The following is a 15,480-nucleotide window of genomic DNA, read 5'->3' as shown; positions in this document are numbered from 1 at the left end:
CACTTCCTCCCACCGGGGTCCCCGCTGGCCCTGAGCCAACGCACTACAGGAGCAAGAGCGGGTCTGCGCTCTGTGCCTCACGCCACCGGTCGTTGCCTTCAGTGGCGTTGGCAGGCACTGTTAAGCGTCGGCAAACAGGGTCAGGGTCCCGACGCGCCTGGTGTGAGTAGCTTGCCTCACACGGGCTCTGACTCACGGCGTCAGGTCCTTCAGGGACGGAATGTGAGCTACCTGCCTCACACGGGCGTCGAGTCACAGGGTCGGGGTCCTTGCTAGCACAGTGAGAGCAACCTGCCTCACACGGGCGCCGGCTCAAACTATCGGCGTTGCTGTGCACACGACCCGGGCGGTGAACAATCCGGTAGTTGAACTGCTCGAGCCTTCCCAACCACCTCGCCAGCTGACCTCCGGCGCCTTCAGTGTTTTCAACCACTGCAGGGCAGCGTGGTCGGTCCGGACGGTGAACTCAGCGCCGTAGAGGTACGGCTGGAAGTGCTCGAGACTTTTACTACTGCCAGCAGCTCCTTCCTGGTCACGCAGTAGTTGCGTTCAGGCCTACTGAACTTGGCGCTGTAGTAGGCCACCACGTGCTCCTTCCATCCTTCACCTGCGACAAGACAGCCCCGATGCCCTCCGCACTGGCGTCGGTGTCAAGCAGGTAAGGGAGCTTCGGGTTGGGGTACGGCAGGACCGGCGCCTCCACTAGGGCCCTCTTCAGGCCGTCGAACGCAGCCTGGCACGCCTCGTCCCACTCGAAAGGCACTCCTTTACGAGTGAGGCGGTGTAGGGGCGCCGCGATGGTGGCGAAGTCCTGCACGAAGCGACGGTAGTAGGTGCACAGACCCAAGTAGCTCCTGACCTCAGCTACGTTAGTGGGCCGAGGCCAGTCTGCTACTGCTGCCACTTTCTGCGGGTCTGTGCGCACGCCGTCCTTGCTGACGACATGCCCAGGAACGGCACCTCGTACTGGAAGAGGGAGCACTTCTTGGGGCTGAGCTTGAGGTTAGCCTTCCTCAGGCGTTGCAGGACCTCCTCCAGCCTCCCAGCTCCTCCTCGAAGGTGCCTCCGTGTAGACGATGACGTCGTCGAGGTAGATGAGGGCCGTCCTCCACTGCAGGCCGTCCAGCACCCGCTCCATCAGACGTTCAAAACAGCCAGGGCGTTGCAGAGGCCGAAGGGCATGACATTTAACTGCCACAAGCCCTGCCCGAAGGAAAAGGCTGTCTTCGGCTTGTCCTCTTCGGCCATCTCCACCTGGTGGTAGCCCGACTTCAGGTCGAGCGTGGAGAACCACCTCGCCCCTACCAGCGCGTCCAAGGTGTCGTCGATCCTCGGCAGGGGTAGAATCCTTCACAGTCACGTCATTCAGTGCCCGGTAGTCCACACAGAAGCGTTGTGTGCCGTCCTTCTTTAACCAGGACTACCGCTGAAGACCACGGACTGTCGGACTTCTCGATCACCCCTGATTTGCCAGGTCGTTGACGGTGCGCTGCATCTCCTCTCGTCGGGCAGGTGCGATACGTCGAGGGGACACTTGATGGGCGCGCTGGTTCCAGTGTTGATGCTGTGTTTCACCAGCGACGTGCGGCCCAAGTCCAAGTCGCCCCAGCTGAACACGTCTGAGTACTGCGTCAAGGTGTGGCGCACCCTCTCCGCCTGCGACTCCGTCAGGTTAGCGGAGCCCCTGAGCGCCAGGTCTTCAAGGAAGTCAGGCAGCACTCCTCCGCAGGCGTAGACGCACTCTTCGACGGCTGTTCAGTTCGCTCCACCTCTTCACATGTGCCTAGTCTGGCACCAGCGGGTAGTCTCCGAGCCTCGTCAGAGAAGTTAGCAACAAGTACTGTCCCTAACTCCTACCCCGCTCCCACGAGGCTCCTCCCGACTGCCACACCGTAAGTCAGGTGCAGGTTTTCTGAGGGTTCTATGCCTTCCGCGTCGTGCATCACCCTCGACAGTCGACACTGGACTCGTCGCTCCGTCCTGGGGGCAAGGTGCAGTCGCTCGGCCGTCACTACCTCGGCACAACCGACTTCCGGAAGCCAGGGCACCTCTTGTCCGTGCACCCTCATCCGCTTCCGTCCAAAGTCGATACATGCGCCAGTCTGCACCAGGTAGTCAAAACCGAGCAAGCCCTCTTCATCCAGGTCGGCGGCGTACACTGGCAGCCGCTCTTCTGCGCCGCCCACGCCGACACGAGCCACTACAGGCCCCTGGAGTGCCACGCAATGCCCCGTCACGCCGCACAATCTCTGCGGGGCGTCTGGGAGCCGCTCAGCGTCCAGCAACTCGGGGCGCACCAGGGTCTTTTCAGCCCCGGTGTCGACTGTCAGGCGGCAAGACTTACCGTCTACGTTGCCCTCCACCTGCACCGAACTAGTGGTATGGCGGCATCTTACACAAGTGGGGGCGTGTCGACCTTGGCAGGCTGGGTAGTCGCCCCCTTGTCCAGCCCGCTGCTGTTTCCCGCCTGCGCCACTTGCTTCGGCTTGGGGCAGGCGCTGGAGCGGTGATCAGACTTGCCGCAGTCCTTGCAGCAAGTCTGGAAGCCCCAAGACTTGGGCCGGTCGTGGTATCGCGTCCTTCGCCCCTCGGACACCGGTCGCGTCTGTGGCCCTTCTCACCGCAGCCCCAGCAACGGCCACCAAACTCGGGGCTCGTCTCCTCGACGCCGCCTTACGCTCGAACTTCGCCTTCCGGCCTCGCACGTCGTTCCGAGGCTTGGCGTAGTCAGCGAGGCGGCTTGACGTCTTGAGAAACGCCTCGAACTCCATGGCCCTCGCCAAAGCCACCTGCAGGTCACCAGGGTGGGCTTGCTTTACGTAGATCTGCAGCTGGTGGTCCTGCAGAGCATCTACGAAGGCGTCACGGGCGAGGACGGTCGTCATGTCTTCACCAGCAGCCGGATAAGCCCGCCTCACAAGGGCCTCCACATCTTGCGCCAGTTGTGACAGCGTCTCGCCCTTCTGCCTCGCCCTCTTCTTCAGCTGAGCCCTACACCTCAGCCTGGTGACTGTGCCCAAAGCGGCGCTGCAAGGCTTCCGACAGGCTGGTAAAGGAAGCTTGCTTGGTGGCTGGAAGGTGGCTGAGAATCTCGAGTGCCGGGCCCCGCAGCGCCGTTGCCAGCTGCAGCGCCTTTTCTTCCTCAGTCCACCCTTGAGCTGTTGCGAGCATGACGAACTGAGCAACGTAGGCCTCCCAAGCTACCTTGCCGTCATACTCAGCCGGCTTACGCCTGCGGTGGTCGTGGGAAGGAAACGAACGAGCAGGGTAGAAGGCAGGCACTCAGGGCAAGAAAGGAGGCAGGGTAGGGTTTAGGTGAGGAGGCGAGGGTGGCGGGCTGTTTGGCAACAGTGGCGGGGCCGCCGCTCGCGCCCCTGCCGCAGCCCACGCCAGCCGCTGAACCCCGACCGTGACCCCGGCCGGACACGCCAGGCCCGGAGGCTCAGAGAATGCACTGCGTGGCCTCAGCGAGGCTTGACACTGCCCCAATCACACAAAGGCTCACTCTGCACTTCCTCTGGGGCAGCACACGGCAGCCTGCCTCGCCTCAAACCTTACCTCCTGCACCTCACCTCTCAGTGCCTCTAGGCCCCTCTGTAGCTCACCCCGGACCTCCTCACAGGCCTGATCGGTATACTGCCGTGCCTCCTGCCGCACAGAAGCCAAGCTTGCTTGTAGTGCCTCCTCAAGCCTGCTGGCCTGTGCCTCGGAGCGCTCGGCCTGCTCACCGGCCTGCTCCTCAAGCCTGCTGGCCTGTGCCTCGGAGCGCTCGGCCTGCTCACGGGCCTGCTCCTCAAGCCTGCTGGCCTGTGCCTCGGAGCGCTCGGCCTGCTGTGCCTGCTTTTGACCTTGAAGCGTTATTTCTTGCCTCAAGCCAGCCAACATTGAGGCAATTAACTCCAGCTGGCCAGGCTTAGCGTCTTCATCAGCCTCAAGGTCACCACTACCCCCACCACTCGCTCCGCCAGCCGCACCGTGCTCGCCGAGCTCCATTGTGCCCGAGGCGTCACTCTTTGTCTGCCCGTCCACTCACAGCACAATTTCCACCCCGCTCCTGACACCACTGTTGTACTCCACTTGTCTACCCCTCACACAGGCAGACAGGTGCTCTCCCAATTACTTAAACTGGGCTCGCTATGGAAAACACAGTGCTCCCACGAGGCGGACAGCAGACACAAAGACACTCCGGCGGACACACTCGCACACACCCACAGAGCACACAGCGAGGCACAATTAAATACAGGGCGGACTTTCTTGGGGTTTACTAAGCAATAGCACGTTGTACAATCCTTATAGTCCAAGGGGGAGGCAGTCAAGGCACAAATCACAGGCGATTAAGTCCTAAGGCACAGAGCACAGGCGAGCGCGTCCTTTGTCTTCTCTCCGTCTCCACTCTTCCTCGCCGCATGGCGTCCCTCTCCAGCCCGCCCCCTCAACGGGGCCGCAGGGAACCCTCATTACGTCACGTGGCGCCAATTACAATTTAAACTAAGCTAAGCCTTGGCGTAACACTATGATTAGAGCTTTGGCCATATCAGTAAAAAGAGTGATCCAGAAAGAAATCCAAGAGAGCAAAATCTTTTCAATTCTCATGGATGAAACCACAGATGCTGCACACACTGAGCAGGTTTCTTTTGTCATTAGGTATGTGCATAACATGAAAATCAATGAGCGCTTTCTTCAGGTGTGTAACATTCATAACACAAGGGGAGAATCTCTTGAAAACTTAGTGATAGATCTACTTGAAGAAAATAATCTGAAGTTGGAAAACATCAGGGGTCAAGGTTATGATGGTGCTGCAAACATGAGCGGACGCTTTAACGGACTTCAGTCAAGAATCCTGAAAAGAAATCCAAAGGCATTGTACGTACACTGCCAGGCACACTGCCTTAATCTGGTGCTGGTTGAAAGTGCAAAGTCAAACCTCTGTTTTGTCAGCTTCTTTAACTTAGTTGAAAAACTTTATGCTTTTGTGGCCAACTCATCCAAACGACACTCTGCATTTATTGAAATGCAGAAGACGATGTACCCTGATCAGCGACCACTGGAACTGCAGAAGCTGTCAGACACGCGTTGGGCCTGCAGAGAAACAGCCCTTTGCACTCTGAGGAAGGTCTTCCCAGCTGTCATGGAGTTTCTTGAGCAAATGACACAGCAAGACCCTTCAGACTCTTCAGCAGGTGATGCAATGATTCTACTCAAGAGCATCAACTTTGAATTCTTCCTGTGTTTGGAAATCACCTGTCCAATCTTCCAGGTAACTGCGATGGCTTCTAATGCTTTGCAGCAGAAAGACATGGACCTGGGTGAATCATACAAAGTTGTTAATGGAGTTTTACAGGAACTGGCACACAGCAGAACAGAGGAGAAGTTTGATAATATGTATAAACAGGCTACAGAGAAGGCTGCATCAGTGGGCCTGGACCCTCCAACTGAGATTCCTGGTCAAGCTAGGAGGAGGAAAATGCCAGCTAAGTATAAGTTCACTGCCACAACAGCTACCTTTGATCACACTTTCCCTACTTTGCAAGACTACTATCGTGTTAAAGTGTATTACGTTTTTGTGGACACAATGACACACGAGCTTCGGAGACGGTTCAAAGGAGAAGATAACTCCACTTGGGAATTCCTTAATGCTTTCCACAGCCTGATAGCTCCAGAGAACTGGAAAACAACAAATCCCCCAACAGAAGTACTGCAAGCTGTGAAAAAACTCTGTCAGTTCTATAACATTGAAGTAGACATATTGCAGACAGAACTTAAGGTGTTCCATGCATCATACTCATGCCCCTCACCCATCAGTGTGACATCTATTCTTACAGTGGTCAAAGAAAACAATGCACATATGGTTTTCCCTAACTTGACTGAGCTGCTGAAGACATATGGCACCCTCCCGGTGTCTACAGCTACTGTGGAACGTTCTTTCTCAAAACTGAAGCTGGTGAAAACAAAACTTCGCACCCTTTGCAGAGAGGATAGGTTGTCAGACCTTCTTTTACTTGCGATTGAAAAGGATATTCCAGTCAACCTTAGTGAAGTCATTGATATTTTTAAATGCATGGGTAACAGGAAGTTGCTGTTGTAACTGCAAGAGAAGATGCCACTGTAATGTACACACACACACACACACACACACACACACACACACACCTTAGTGACCTTCTCTAAGTTCTCTTATCTATTCTTTCATCAATCAGTTACTTTTAGTTACATTAATAATATTATAAAATAACTATGAATAAAGCCTACATCATTGATGTCTATGATATCTGTTAATAAATGCAGGCTGGATTATGAAGCAATAAACATTTAAGATTTCAGAAATATGAACTTTATTATTACTGGCCACTCTCTACTAATTTATACATCGAGTAATTTGAGTATGAACAATGATGTGGTATGTTGTGATTCGATGTTATCTTTATGAATATGGGTTGCTACAATTCAGCCTGTTATAGTCAGGTATGCTTTTGTATCCTTTCTCAAATTCATGCTCCATGTGCCCCTTTTAAACTTTTGAGCCCCTGCCCCTCCAATGGTCTCTGCACGGCCCTGCTGTCCAGCTACTGAACTTGCTGTCTAAATTCCTCCCTCTCTCCCACACTCTGAAATCAATATATAGGTATTCATAATTTTCGCGGAGACGAAAGTATATGTAAAAGAGAATGTTCGCTCTCTGTGTGTGTGTGTGTGTGTGTGAGAGAGAGAGAGAGAGAGAGAGAGAGAGAGAGAGAGAGAGAGAGAGAGAGAGAGAGAGAGAGAGAGAGAGAGAGAATGAAAAGAAAGAACTATAAAAATGGAGTGCAGGGTTGAAAGGGAGAGATAAAATTAAATAAAGAGAAAAAAAAAATAGACGACCCTTCAGAAGTGGGACGCCAATGGAAATGTTAAGAAACTTTAATGTGCCGCCGCCGCCCTCGTGACGCAGCACACTCACCGGTGTTGCATCTCATCAGCTGTGTCAGTGAACCCTACTTGAGATGCCACTGGCTATATGAATGTAATGAACCCGAAAGATGTTAATTGGTAAATTAATTCTTACTAAGTAAAACCACACAGTCAATCAATCAGAAAAGGAAAATATAATAAAAAGGAAATATCGAAAGTAAGAAGAAGGGGAAACGGACGCTGCGCCGCGAGCCGTCGCGAGGACTCCCTTGGAGGCTTGTGCGCGTCCCCGAGGCCCGGCGGCCTTCCATCCCAGAACCGATAACCGCGGTGATCAGCGACTTTTCGGTACTTATGATTAATTTCATAATCCAATCTAGTAGTTTTAAGAAGCGAGTTCTTGCATTCGCCCTCCTCGCCTCGGCGGGGCGGGGGAGCGCCAGCGAGCCCAAGGTCTACCTGGCGAGCGTGGCAGGAGTGGAGGGCTCCCGGCACTGCACCTACGCGTCCCCCGGGGCCCCGACGGAGGTGCCCGAGATCTTCGGGCTACAAATCCGAGCAGTGGGGTTTCATAACCGTGGTAGGCAATATGCCTAAGAGAGCAAACTCCGAACAACAAACCCGGGCAGGTGGGGCTCATTAGCCGTGGTAGGCGATTCACCTAGGAGAGCAAACTCTAAACAAACCCGGGCAGGTGGAGGTCGTTAGCCGTGGTAGGCAATTCACCTAGGAGAGCAAACTCTAAACAAACCCGGGCAGGTGGAGGTCGTTAGCCGTGGTAGGCAATTCACCTAGGAGAGCAAACTCTAAACAAACCCGGGCAGGTGGAGGTCGTTAGCCGTGGTAGGCAATTCACCTAGGAGAGCAAACTCCGAACAATAAACCCGGGCAGGTGGAGGTCGTTAGCCGTGGTAGGCAATTCACCTAGGAGAGCAAACTCCGAACAACAAACCCGGGCAGGTGGAGGTCGTTAGGAGTGGTTGGCAATTCACCTAGGAGAGCAAACTCCGAACAACAAACCCGGGCAGGTGGAGGTCGTTAGCCGTGGTAGGCAATTCACCTAGGAGAGCAAACTCCGAACAACAAACCCGGGCAGGTGGAGGTCGTTAGCCGTGGTAGGCAATTCACCTAGGAGAGCAAACTCTAAACAAACCCGGGCAGGTGGAGCTCGTTAGCCGTGGTAGGCAATTCACCTAGGAGAGCAAACTCCGAACAACAAACCCGGGCAGGTGGAGGTCGTTAGCCGTGGTAGGCAATTCACCTAGGAGAGCAAACTTCGAACAACAAACCCGGGCAGGTGGAGCTCGTTAGCCGTGGTAGGCAATTCACCTAGGAGAGCAAACTCCGAACAATAAACCCGGGCAGGTGGAGGTCGTTAGCCGTGGTAGGCAATTCACCTAGGAGAGCAAACTCCGAACAATAAACCCGGGCAGGTGGAGCTCGTTAGCCGTGGTAGGCAATTCACCTAGGAGAGCAAACTCCGAACAACAAACCCGGGCAGGTGGAGGTCGTTAGCCGTGGTAGGCAATTCACCTAGGAGAGCAAACTCCGAACAACAAACCCGGGCTTGTGGTGCCCGTTAGATGTCGTAGACAATCCACGTTTTGGGAACACCAAAGAAAATGAAAATGAAAAAGAACACCATAAAAAGGAAAATATAGAAACGGAACATCAAGAAAAGAAAAATACAAACATCATCCACCATTAGGCCCTGACTAACATCACCAAAATTATGGATGGGTCTTTTCTGGGGAGAAAAAGGCTCATCCAGACCAAAGAACATCAACACGGGATGATATAGAAAAGAACACCGAAAAATAAAGAAAAGAGAAAAACCAGAAAAAAACATCGAAAAAGAAAAGTAACAGCAATAAAAGAACAACATCAAGAAAAGAAAAATACAACCATCATCCACCTTTCGGCCCTGACTAACATCACCAAAATTATGGGTGGGTCTTTTCTGGGGAGAAAAAGGCTCATCCAGACCAAAGAACATCAACAAGGGATGATAGAGAAAAGAACACCGAAAAATATAGAAAAGAAAAAAAGAACAGAAAAAACATCGAAAAAGAAAAGTAACAGCAATAAAACAACAACATCAAGAAAAGAAAAATACAAGGAACATCATCCACCTTTCGGCCCTGACTAACATCACCAAAATTATGGGTGGGTCTCTTCTGGGAGGAAAGAGGCTCATTCAGACCATCAAAGAACATCAAGAAAAGGATGATAGAGAAAAGAACATCAAGAAAGAAAGAAAAAAAGAAAGAACAGAAAAAAATACCGAAAAAGAAAAATATCAAGAAAAAGAACAAGAAATATACAAGGAACATCATCCACCTTTCGGCCCTCAGTAACATCACCAAAATCATGGGTGGGTCTCTTCTGGGAGGAAAGCGGCGCACCCAGACCATCGAAGAACATCAACAAAAGGATGATATGGAAAAAAAAGAACATCTACGAGAAACATCAATAAAGAAAATAACAGCAAGAAAACACGAAAGAAAAGAAGAAAAAGAAAGAAAAAGAAAAGAAAAACAAAAATAGAAAAACAAAAATACAAAAATAAAATAAAACAAACAAAATAAATAAATAAATAATATACTAAAATTACCTAACTCTTACTTAAATAAGAAGACCCTTCACGTTGACTTGATTAATATATCAGAAGAACAATTAACTCTCATCATTTAACCCGCACATCAGAGATATCATTCAGAAAGACAACTATTACTCACGTGTCGGGGTCTATTAATCACTTGTGGGTTCTCTGGGTGGAGTTCGTGGAGCTCTACGGAGGCAGACAGCGAGGCCGAGAAGGGACGTCTTTCCTTCACCGTTACTGTTAGCTGTCTCCCTCTTCCTCGCCTCCTACAGCGCCCCGAGCACCCTATCATAGCCTACATGTCGAATCATAAAAAATGCACGTGTGTGGATGCGTTAACCCTGCCCTCAGAGTCAGCGAGTATTCATAATGTTCTTCGTTTGCTGTTGAGACGATGCCGAAGTGCTGGCTTGGGACATTCAACACCGAGCAGCCGTGACACACCACGACACACCACAGCCAGAGAGTTACTCCTCGGCTTATTTCTCTTATCTTATTCCTCATATTTTCCCTTTCACCTTCCACCGATCATTCGTTCCGCCGCCAGGAGGCAACAAAAAGAAAAAGAAAACAAAAACAAAAAATACGAAATAAAATAAAGAAATATATAAATAAGTAATACAGTAAAATTACCTGACTAACTACCTATTTAACTCCTAACAAAATAACTACTACGCATTTCAGCAGCTGTGTTAACCTCGATTTTCTGGATTTTCTCGGTAACGAAGTGTTGGATCACTATTAGGTATACTTTGCCACAGTTTATTTCACACCTTGCGCTAATATCTGACTGTATAGTGCATTGCCAGAAGTGTATGAGTAAGCTATATACTCTTGACAGTTGAAAGAAATTCCCGATATCCAGAGACAGTATTCGGACACAGTCATCACTACGTCACTCCCTAGACCCAACCTCCCCCCTCTCTCTCTCTCTCTCTCTCTCTCTCTCTCTCTCTCTCTCTCTCTCTCTCTCTCTCTCTCTCTCTCTCTCTCTCTCATGGATTCATAGCCTACGGTGCATGCGGCATTTTTGAAGGATATAGAAATGTGGTATACCAACATGCACGTGTCATTTATTTAGAGTGAAATAATGTGGAAGTAAAGCCTTGGGTGCGGTTATGTGGAGGGTGATAACGAGCGAGAATGATGACAGACAGATGGTTTACTGGAGCTGAGCATTTTGAGGTGTTGCGAGGGTACATGGTTTGTTAAACGGTGTGGGCAGGTGCGGTTCGTGGATCATAAGGCTTTGAGGAGGAGTACTGGTCCACAGACAACATACATACGTAGAGTCCGTCATCATAAACCTCGGCAGCGTTGATGAGGAAGACTAGTTCTTGGAAAGTGAAGGAGTAAAAGAAAGGTTACGCTACGCACTCATGCTGTCATCACTTGTCATTTCAACATACATCCGTTCCCGCTCAGAGTGTATTTTGAACTATAAAATACTCTTCCCAATAACCTGTAGTTCTCTTTCCTAAAAAGTTAGCCCATGGATCAATATCTATTTCCATTTCTGTCCTAAAAAGGACTTATAAATATATGATACCTATTAACTATAATACTAATGAAGATAATACTACTACTACTAATATTAATAATAATAGTAATAATAATATTATTAATAATACAAATAATAACAACAATAATAATAACGGTACTACTACTAATACTAATGATAATGATAATAGTAATAGTAATAGTGACACGAACAACAGAACCTCTCACCCCTCAACTCCTCCCCATAAAAACAGTTTGCCCACAGACCCTTCATGAAAAGAGACGAGAAACTGCCAGGTAATTATGTCCAGGTGAGCCTAATGATCTTCGGGCGATTACCGCGCCGCTAACGAGGCGGACATTGATTAGGCCAGGGGCGGGGGTTCACACGTAGAGGTCAGGGGGGGGGGGGGTTCCGCGTAGAGGTCAGAGAGGGTTAGGCCAACAGTCAACCTTATTTCCACATACACGCCTTTGGTAAATCGTAGGAATAGCGGCTCCTAGCGGGTGTGCATTTAGGGCACGGTGTGGAGGTAATTACAACATTTCTAGCACGTACGACGGGGTTTTGACAAGCGGACAGGCGTGTTTATGTCACACGGGGTGTTTTTTTCCGCGCGGGCTCTTCCCTTTCTTCACCCTGGAGCTCGCAGTCTCATCGCCCATCGACTTGGAAGAAATCGTGAGGCCAGCGTGGAAAAATACACCCTTGTGACATAAACACGCCTGTCCGCTCGTCAAAACCCCGTCGTACGTGCTAGAAATGTTGTAATTACCACCACACCGTGCCCTAAATGCGCACCCGCTAGAAGCCGCTATTCCTAAGATTTACCACGCCTTTTAATGGTTTATCTCCATGGTTACGAAAAAAAGAATCACCGTCAACCGTGAGAAATTAGTCTTGAAGGAGTCTTAAGGCAACAGCTCAGTAAATAACGATAATAACGATAACATGAAAGCAGGTTAATCACGTAACTAAAGTGTACGAGTTAAATGGCTGGGTAGCAACAATACGCGGACCACTGGCCAGCCTTGCAGGGTTGGAAGTGCTGAACTACTTCCGAGGCTTCAAGGTCTCATTCACTGCTTTGAAACAACTTCGCTGACTTCATATATTGTCCCCTACCCTCCACCCCCCACCCCACCGGAATTTTGGGGTTCTCTGGATTCTTTGTTCATCAGTCATTTTCTCTATAACGCCAGGGAGTCCTCGAGATGGAAAAAGGAGAACCATCACAGCTGTAGGTAACTAGTGATTTGCCCACGTTCCATTCGCTTGAGGGGGCGGATACTGAACACTTCTCTCAATGAATAGTGTTGTTACTTCACACATTAAACACTTCCCCCTGAAACTTGGTTGTACTGTTTACATTGAGTTCACGGTAAATGATGTACATATAGCGACTGAATACGCACCTGTCCGCATGTCGCCAGGTGGAGCTGTAACGAGGGGAGAGGTGAGAGGTGGAAGAGGAAGGAGGAGGAAAGGATTGGAAACTGATTGGTATGTGTTTCTGGTCTCATGTCGTCACCCTCGTAAAATAATCGTCTAAGTCATTTGTACATATAGCGCCTCAATACTGGCCTCAAAAATAATAAATTGGAAAAGCCCCATTCAATTATTAGTAAAAACCCAATTACCCACCTGCTGTCACTAGACGACATTGGAGGGGGCCAGCAAGTGTGCACCAGAGAACGATCAGGGAACGAATACTTCACGTGGGTCTTCGTGGAGCAACCCTCTGCCTAAGCTCCGAGGACACCAGCCAGCCGCCGCCATGATGACCGACAAACACTGCTCTTGACCACCAAAGATATGCAATACACACACAAACACACGCAAAGACTCCATCTCCTCCCCGTACCGTCCCTTCGCCATGACTGAGGGAGGCGGGCACCGGGCCAACACGCTTCGAGGCTTCACGGCCCTCCATGGCCCACTACCTCATGACTCATTCAACACTAAAAACTCGCTAGCAACCCTCTGCCCTAGTTTACCGTGAAGTCAGTGTAAATAGTACAACCAGGTTTCAGGGGAAGTGTTTATGTGTGAAGTAACAACACTATTCATTGAGAGAAGTGTTCAGTATCCGCTCCCTCTAGCGAATGGTACTTGGGCAAATCACTAGACGAGTACAGCTGTGATGGTTCTCCCTTAAGACATGATGATGATAATTATTCCTTTACGTATCGGGCTCCCATCACAAATAGTTTCCAAGGCCACAGAGAAGGTTCACCGGGCTTTCGAGGGTAATTTTCCCGTCCATGGTACTATAAAGATATCGTGTAGGACTAATAGAGTCACAAAAGTCCATGAAAATCCCAGCAACGTCCAAGAGAGGCTTTTCAAACGGGCGTATATTGATATGTCGATACGTTTAAGAATACGGTTTGATGGATGACACACACACACACACACACACACACACACACACAAATTAACACACACACACGTAGAATGAATAGAGATTTTTCAGTCCACCTGTTTAATAAAAAAGTAACACCATAAGGAAGGACGCTTAGAAGAGCCCAAAACATTAATTCCTACGTGTAACATTATCAGATAAACGATGTCTGGTGACGGAAGGAAGGGCCGGCTGCACCGTTGCCAGATTATCGTACTCAGAGCCTCGTATTTACCGGTTTCTGAGTCATAGCTATTGCCAAAATACACCAATAATTAACCATTTTAACGATAATCATATATAAAGGCAGTTATTGGGGTTGAGGAGGCAGTTTCTGGGTCGGAAATCGGCAAACATAGGAGGCTGAGTACGACAATCTGGCAATGTTGGCCGGCAGGGGCGATGCTGTGGTGGCCTCAGACGGGGGGCGCGGCGCGTGTCACTCGTATGGCATCTGTCTAGGAACCTTCCCTTCCTCCTGACGAAACGGGAACCTGAAAGAATCGTCACTTTCACTGCACATGTTTCCTTCATAAGTACGATTAAGCAAGATTATCGTACTCAGAGCCGCGTATTTACCGGTTTCTGGCTACCAAGAAGCACCAATAATTAACCATTTAAACAATAACCATATAATGAAGGCAGTTATTTGGGTGAAGAAAGCAGTTTTGGGGTCGGAAATCGGCAAACATAAGAGGCAGAGTACGACAACCTGGCAACGTTGACGATAACATTACTATTCACAAGGCAATATTGTACGTACATTGTCAACACAACTTTGTATGCCTCGATTTATAATATTTAACGAAAAACTCCTCACTCAAATCGTGGCCTTACTTCCTTCTTAATATCAAGGAAGGATTTCTCATTATCTAATCAGTTCTATATCCTAGATTCATGTAAAATAATGACAAATTTATGTATCCTCGATTTCTGAAAATTTACAAAAAAGTTCCTTATTAAAATTGTGGCCTTACGTAGGCTTTTTCATCACCCAAACAGTTGCATATCCTAGAGTCATGTAAAATAAAGACGTCTTCCTTATTTATGGTCATACTTGTCTAAGTCTCTCGGAATGGCGACCAATGTTCATCGTCGGCGGCACTTTACACATAGATCGTGCGTCTCTTACGGCTCCTGGACGGCCCGCCACCCGCCTGCTGACCGCCGCCTCCGCCACCGCCTCCACATTCTCCACCAGCAGCCTCCACTTCCCTCCCTTCCCCCGCCGCCTCCTCCATACACACCTCCCGCTCGCTGCAGTTATCCACCACGTCAGGCAGGTTTTCCAGCGGCACCTTGGCGGGGCCGCGGGACACAAGGCTGGCCGCGGCTGGCGCTGGTGGGCCGGCGGAGGGCTGACACTCACAGCCGAACACACACGCCTCGCCGCCGTCCTCCACCCCCGCCGCCGCCACGTGCAAGTCAACATCAACGTGGAACTGAGGACATTCTCGACCATCCGTGTCACTCACACTCTCGCAGCCGTGGGCGTCGCCGCAGCCCGGAGCGTCGTGATCGGCGAGGCACGGCGCGGCGCAGGCGTCCCCGAGGCAGTGAGGGTCGGGGTCATGGTCGCAGGGCGCACAGGTCCCAATGAAGGGCGGGCAGGTGGGCGGTCCGAGGATCCACCACTCCTCGGGGATGTGTGGGCTGGCCAAGAGCCGCTCCTCCACCTCGCGCAGCACGTCCTCGCTGCTGGGCGCGTGTAGGCACGGGTAGGGGTACTGGCACCGCGTCCTCCCCGCGGCCTCCCCCGAAACACAGTTTTCTGGCGCCGCGTCCTGTTGGCCTGCGCGGCTGCGAGGCATGACTCGAGGGGCCGCCACGTTGTTCGCTGCTAATAATTAGAAGAAAAAAAATCAAAATTATTCAGACTCCTCCAACTTTTTATGGTAAAGGAAGCAGACCGCGTCATGTCACGATACCACGACAACCACTAAAATGAAATTCTCCTGCGCCACTAACGGGCTGAGGCCACCCATCAGGTCCTTCAACAAAGCCTACCGGCGCTATAGGCAGCACTTAAGATAAAAAAAAAAAGACCAAGCGCTCAATCAAAAAATAAGCTAAATGCTGTTC

At 50.4% G+C, this 15,480-nt stretch overlaps 1 protein-coding gene and 1 long non-coding RNA gene across 6 annotated transcripts in view; one reads left to right on the top strand and one right to left on the bottom strand.

Moving 5' to 3' along the window:
* The first annotated feature begins 7,715 nt into the window (after positions 1 to 7,715).
* Positions 7,716 to 9,426, top strand: LOC126980670 (uncharacterized). 2 transcript variants are annotated; one of them, XR_007733453.1, is made up of 3 exons: positions 7,716 to 7,854; positions 7,923 to 8,123; positions 8,328 to 9,426. It is a non-coding gene; the product is annotated as an uncharacterized LOC126980670 (long non-coding RNA). The 2 variants fall into 2 exon arrangements; XR_007733452.1 differs by having other exon boundaries at positions 8,192 to 9,426.
* A 1,106-nt stretch (positions 9,427 to 10,532) lies between these two features.
* The window catches only part of LOC126980668 (glutamate [NMDA] receptor subunit 1-like), a 40,637-nt gene continuing 35,689 nt past the window's right edge, over positions 10,533 to 15,480 (bottom strand). For 2 of the 4 annotated variants that reach the window (XM_050830781.1, XM_050830783.1), the window contains exons 21-23: positions 14,646 to 15,238; positions 12,639 to 13,892; positions 10,534 to 10,829 (exon numbers count right to left, since the gene is read on the bottom strand). In XM_050830781.1, the coding sequence (XP_050686738.1) occupies positions 13,857 to 13,892; positions 14,646 to 15,238 (629 nt within the window). In that variant the 3' untranslated portion in view covers positions 10,534 to 10,829; positions 12,639 to 13,856. Of the gene's footprint in view, positions 10,830 to 12,638; positions 13,893 to 14,645; positions 15,239 to 15,480 lie in introns of all 4 variants that reach the window. The other 2 variants (XM_050830782.1, XM_050830785.1) reach the window with 2 other exon arrangements.

This window comes from Eriocheir sinensis, chromosome 45 (assembly GCF_024679095.1).
Source record: "Eriocheir sinensis breed Jianghai 21 chromosome 45, ASM2467909v1, whole genome shotgun sequence".
NCBI classification, from domain to species: Eukaryota; Metazoa; Arthropoda; class Malacostraca; order Decapoda; family Varunidae; genus Eriocheir; species Eriocheir sinensis.
The sequence above is the reverse complement of the archived record's forward strand: the minus strand, read 5'-3'. Positions and strand labels throughout refer to the sequence as shown.